Source organism: Protobothrops mucrosquamatus, unplaced genomic scaffold, assembly GCF_001527695.2.
Source record: "Protobothrops mucrosquamatus isolate PMUCROS unplaced genomic scaffold, P.Mucros_1.0 scaffold738, whole genome shotgun sequence".
In the NCBI taxonomy this organism is placed as follows: Eukaryota; Metazoa; Chordata; class Lepidosauria; order Squamata; family Viperidae; genus Protobothrops; species Protobothrops mucrosquamatus.
Window position 1 is genome coordinate 549493 of NW_015387011.1, and position 5502 is coordinate 554994.

Genomic DNA, 5502 nt, shown 5'->3' on the forward strand with positions numbered 1-5502 from the left:
ATATTTTTCATTAAAGTAAAATAATAATTAAGACCCACAGGAAAGAAGATACTATACTAAGATACTATACTAAGACCTCTCTCATTAATTTGGAAATTCAAGATCAGTAATAATAATAATAATAATAATAATAATAATAATAATAATAATAATAATAATAATAATAATAATAATAGTAAAGTTGGAAGGGACCTTGGAGGTCATCTAGTCCAACCCCCTGCTCAGGCAGGAAACCCTATACCATTTCAGACAAATGGCTGTCCAGTCTCTTCTTAAAAACCTCCAGTGTTGGAGCATTCACCGCTTCTGGACGCAGGTTGTTCCATTGGTTAATTGTTCTAACTGTCAGGAAGTTTCTCCTTAGTTCTAGGTTGCTTCTCTCCTTGATTAGTTTCCACCCGTTGCTTCTTGTCCTGCCTTCAGGCGCCTTGGAAAATAGCTTGACACCCTCTTCTTTGTGGCAGCCCCTGAGATATTGGAACACTGCTATCATTTCCCCCCTCGTCCTTCTCTTCATTGAACTAGAGACATATCCAATTCTAGCAACCGTTCCTTATATGCTTTAGCATCCAGTCCCCTAATCATCTTTGTTGCTCTTCTCTGTACTCTTTCTAGAGTCTCAACATCTTTTTTACATCGCGGTGAAGTACATTAAAGAATGTGAACAGTTTGGGCTATATTTCCAGTATTTAGAATTTATCAAGAACCATAGGTTTTCGAGATATAGGGATTGGATAAAATGATCATACAAATCATAGAAAGAGAAATATATTCTGTCAACCTGTCCTGCTTATCAACGTTTGATTTATAATGGGGATGGGGTGTTAAAGGCAAAGAAGGAATTTTTCAAAGTAATGTGGTCAAAGTGGATGGAGTTCTAAATTTTCTCAGCTGTTTTTTCTTTCCCTCATTATTATAATTAAATATTTATTAAACAAATTTATATGCCCCTCCCAACTTACCTGTGGCAGCGCAACTCAAGCACATCTGATGTTTGAATTTAACTGATACTTTTCCTCAATAAATCTCACCGATTGAACGCCCTTTCTATAATGATTGAACATTTGGTTTTGAATTGCAATATTAACAAAATAAACATTAGCTATGGTATAGTGCCTAATATAGAGAAAATATTTTAGAGAAAAATATTGACGGAGATTAGAAATCTTCGTTTTGGCTTCCTGATGAGAATTGATTTGTGTTTATCATTATTATTTATTATGTTGTTAAACAGTAAGCCATTAAAGAGAGCAGCTGTTTTGTCAAGGAAATACAATGCAACAAGGAACACTACGGGGGGGGGGGAGGCGGGAAACGCAGAGCATTTGCTTCATAAGCGGTTTTCATGCGCCCGTCAGTTTTCAGTCTCCTCTCCCCTTTGGGTCTTTTCGACATCTATATTTTTTTAACCGGAAATTTACATTTGGGAATACAACATTAAAGAAATTCTCGTCAACAAAATACACAATATAGTACACTTAAGACAAAACTTCGTATGATTTCATATGCAGGAAGGTTTTAATCAAATGGATCAATTCTCGATTGTATGGAACTATGAACCAGAGCATACATTTACAAAATATGTCTAAATCTTATTGATATGGTAAAGCTAATTACTTCTCTCGCACATAATTAATACTAGAGTAGTATTATACAAAGAACGTTAGAGGGATTTTTCTTATTTATAAAAACCGTTACTTCGTTTTATTATACTGGTCTTTGACAATGCTAGTTTCCTATTGGTTAAAATAGCACTGTTCCTATTGGTCTGCTCTTTTCAACCAATCGCAATAAGAGAAAGGCGGTCAAGAAAGGTATAAAAGACGTTCAGCGGCGATTGTTTGCTGCTGTTTCGTCTCGGGAGGCGGAAGGGCTTGAGGATGTCTGGCCGCGGTAAAACCGGAGGCAAGGCACGAGCGAAGGCGAAATCTCGCTCTTCCAGAGCCGGCTTGCAGTTCCCTGTGGGTCGAGTTCATCGGCTTCTACGCAAGGGCAACTACGCCGAGCGGATTGGAGGAGGGGCCCCGGTATATTTGGCTGCGGTGCTGGAGTACTTGAGCGCTGAGATTCTGGAGCTCGCCGGCAACGCCGCGAGGGACAACAAGAAGAGTCGAATCATCCCGCGGCACTTGCAGTTGGCGGTGCGCAACGATGAAGAATTAAATAAGCTGCTCGGGGGAGTTACCATCGCCCAGGGAGGCGTCTTACCCAATATCCATGCGGTTTTATTGCCGAAGAAAACCGAAGTTCTGCATAGCGCTAGTAGCAGCAAACCCACCACCAGCGTGAGCAAGTCTTCCAAGGTGCCCAAAGTCGCGGTCAAGCCGACGACCGCTCCTGTTGCTGTTCAGTGAAGACAAGATAACAACCCTGCCCCGGGGGACGATACCGAGACCCAAAGGCTCTTTTCAGAGCCACCCACAGGCTTTTGGGAAGAGCTTTTCACTGCACTAAACAAATTCACAAATATTCAAGTGTACATGAATGTTTTTAAATACCAATTTAAGGAATGTTAAAAAAACGAGGGTCTGAACACAATAGGAGTGGGGCTGTTTATTAACGAACTAGGGTAAGAGGTTCCTCAAAAACAGTTTTGTGGTCGCTTATAAAAAGTTGCCAATGGCCCTCTTAAGTCGTGTGACCCATAATGGCCCTGTTTTAAAAAGTAAATCACAAGTTAGGCAAATTGGTTCCATTGAACAGTGATAACAATCCCTTAATATTTCCTCCACTGCTCAATAAACTTGGCACATATACTGACAATACCATCTTTTGACTGACAACTGGTAATTTCTTGGGATTGAGAAAATCAATTCATTAACATGAAATTTTCAAATTGGCGTCAATATTCACAACTACATTCTAATAGCCAGTCTGGTTTAATGTTTAAAGCATCAGAGTAGAAACCTGGTGTTTCTAGTCCTGCCACAAGCAAAGAGCCGGCTGGGGGACTTTGGGCCCATCACTCACCCCCATCTGCCTCAGGGTGATCGTGAGGAAAAGAGCAGGGAGTATTAGGTATTTTTGCTGCCTTGAATTTTTATAAACAAAGGGGATAAAAATCTAAATCCACCTCCTTTGATTATCAAGCCTACTATTAGCGTTTCTATGCCTCTAATTTTATTCCTCTTCCTCAGCACACTCCTGTTCAGCCAGGAGATTCTGGGTGCTGTGACAGGTCTGTGCTTCAATAACAATTGGGCTCTGACTTGCTCTTCTGACAGCAGGAAGAATGAGACAATCTTCGCTCCAGCAAAAACAGCAGGTGAAAAACTGTTCAGGCGCTTGAATGGGCATCAAAAGTGCTATTTACTCCTCAGGGTCTATATAAATACAGATCTAGCAAGCCTCTTCACCCCTGTTAAGATATTAGTTCTCTCTTTGCAAAGGTCAGATTCCCTTCTCTGGATTAAGGGGGATCGCACCCTTCCATCTTACTCCTTGCTAACATCCACTGCCCAGTTTTCTCCTGTGGCTTTTATTTCTACCTGCCCAGTTTTCTCCTGTGGCTTTTATTTCTACCTGCCCAGTTTTCTCCTGTGGCTTTTATTTCTACCTCCCATTTCCTGAAGCAAATGCCCTGAGAGATACAAACACATAAAGAATGGAATCAAATTGAAGGTTAGCAATGTAGTTGAATCTTGGGGGGCTGGGGGGGGGGTTGAAAATCCCCAAATTTGAGATCCTGCAATATCCATAAAACAAGCAAATACACTAAATACATTTGAGGTTACTTTTGCAGGTTAAATGCCCGGACAATATACAAAAAAAAGCAGGAGCCTGGGAACACCTCTTTTAACTATCACATTTTATTAAAAGGCATACGCTTTTTTCTGCTATTCACTTAGACCAGGGGTGTCAAACTCAGAACGTCATGTGATGTGTCACGACATATTGCGACTTTTTTTTTCCATTGCCAGCAATGGGGTGGGTGCGGTTTCGCTATGATGCATCCGGCCTGTGGGCCGGCAGTTTGACACCCCTGACTTAGGCTATCATTTCAAATGGTATTAAAAGTAAGGTATTAATTAGAGTACTTTTTAATCATTTTTATTTCCAGAAACCAAAGGAAAACAGGACCTTAAAATTTATTTCTGCTGATGTTTCAGTACCCAGCAGTCAGGCAGAATGGAAAATATTATATTTATATTTCATATTTCTTAACTCATCTCCCTCAGAGAGGGACTCTGGGCAGTGTACAATATAATCAATAAAATCAATCTAAGGTTAAGAAGTGTTAAAATTGTAATAATATAAAATTTTCCAAAGATGAAAAATTCCAAGATGGGGATTAGCAGTTGGTAATACAGGCTTGTGGGGGGGGGGGAGAGATTCACATGGGGCCAGCCAGCCTCACGATTGTGTGGGCCTTTGTATCCCCCCCCCCACAAGGCCTCATAGCCAAGTCTTCATTCCTTTGCTGGAAGGCCAAGAAATTGGGGGCTTTCCTAACCTTTGAGGGCACGATATTCCACAATGCAGGGGCAGCGGCAGAGAAGGCCCTTCTGGACTTCGCCAGTCAAAATTCAAAAGAGTAAAATTTTATTTATTTTTAAAATTCAGGACCAAGAGGCCTATCGGTTGGTCTACAGCAGGGGTAGGCAACCTTGGCTCTTTTATGACTCGTGGCTGGCTCAGGAATTGTGGGAGTTGAAGTCCACGAGTCATAAAAGAGCCAAGGTTGCCTATCCCTGGTCTACAGGAATAAGGCTGCTGCTATACATGCCTCAACTGTCATAAGCTGAGAACTCCCTGTTGTAACAGCACAGGAATAACTTAGGGCTTGTCAAGGAATTGTTACTGCATTGAGCTCAATTGTCTCCACACCAGGTGGCACTAGCTCTCCACAACCTACCTGGTAGTATTGACCAATCTGGTCAGGGATCCAAAAATAACGGTCATTAGTTATTCCAGCCTCAACTCTCTCTTTTTTACATAATGGGGACACTATAGAGATGGAAAAGGACCCCAGACGATCCTCTGTTCTGCACCATGACAGAAACAATATGGTGGATGGGGATGATGCGTCCAATCTGATAAATTACTTCCTTACAGTTGCCAAGAGAAATGCTTTGTGTCTGTGAAATCACCGGAAATTGAGCTCCACCCAAGAGAGAGAGAGAGAGAGATGTTACCTAGAATTGCCACAAATGTTTTGCATGAAACACTAGCAGCCACAGGTCTTAAATGTGAATTCAGACAATAGATTTGGACAAGCCCAGCTTGATTGTTTAAGTGACACAAAGAAGTGGTTTATGTAAAAACGAAGGACCAAATGGACAAATCATCAAGCATTCAATAAAATGGAATATTAATTAAATATTTGTCACATCTGCACCGGGGCAAGACTGGATTTCACACAAGATTATTAGATCCTGAAAGCTTGGCCTTTGGCTCCAATTCAGCCCATCTCTTCAATGCAGCTGATCCATTGCAAAATAGAAAAGGGTTATTTCTTTCCTTATTAGAATATCTATTTAATTTTAAATTAAAAAAATAGAT

At 40.9% G+C, this 5502-nt stretch overlaps 1 protein-coding gene across 1 annotated transcript; it reads left to right on the top strand.

The window, feature by feature from the left end:
• Positions 1-1880: 1880 nt before the first annotated feature.
• On the top strand, positions 1881-2354 carry LOC107289637 (histone H2A-like). Its single transcript, XM_015818429.1, has one exon. The coding sequence runs from the start codon at positions 1881-1883 to the stop codon at positions 2352-2354; it is 474 nt and encodes a 157-aa protein (XP_015673915.1).
• The last annotated feature ends 3148 nt before the right edge of the window (positions 2355-5502 follow it).

What these genes read in the sequence shown, in the direction of transcription:
- LOC107289637 (XM_015818429.1), top strand. Translation starts at nt 1,881, where the DNA reads ATGTCTGGCCGCGGTAAAACCGGAGGCAAGGCACGAGCGAAGGCGAAA.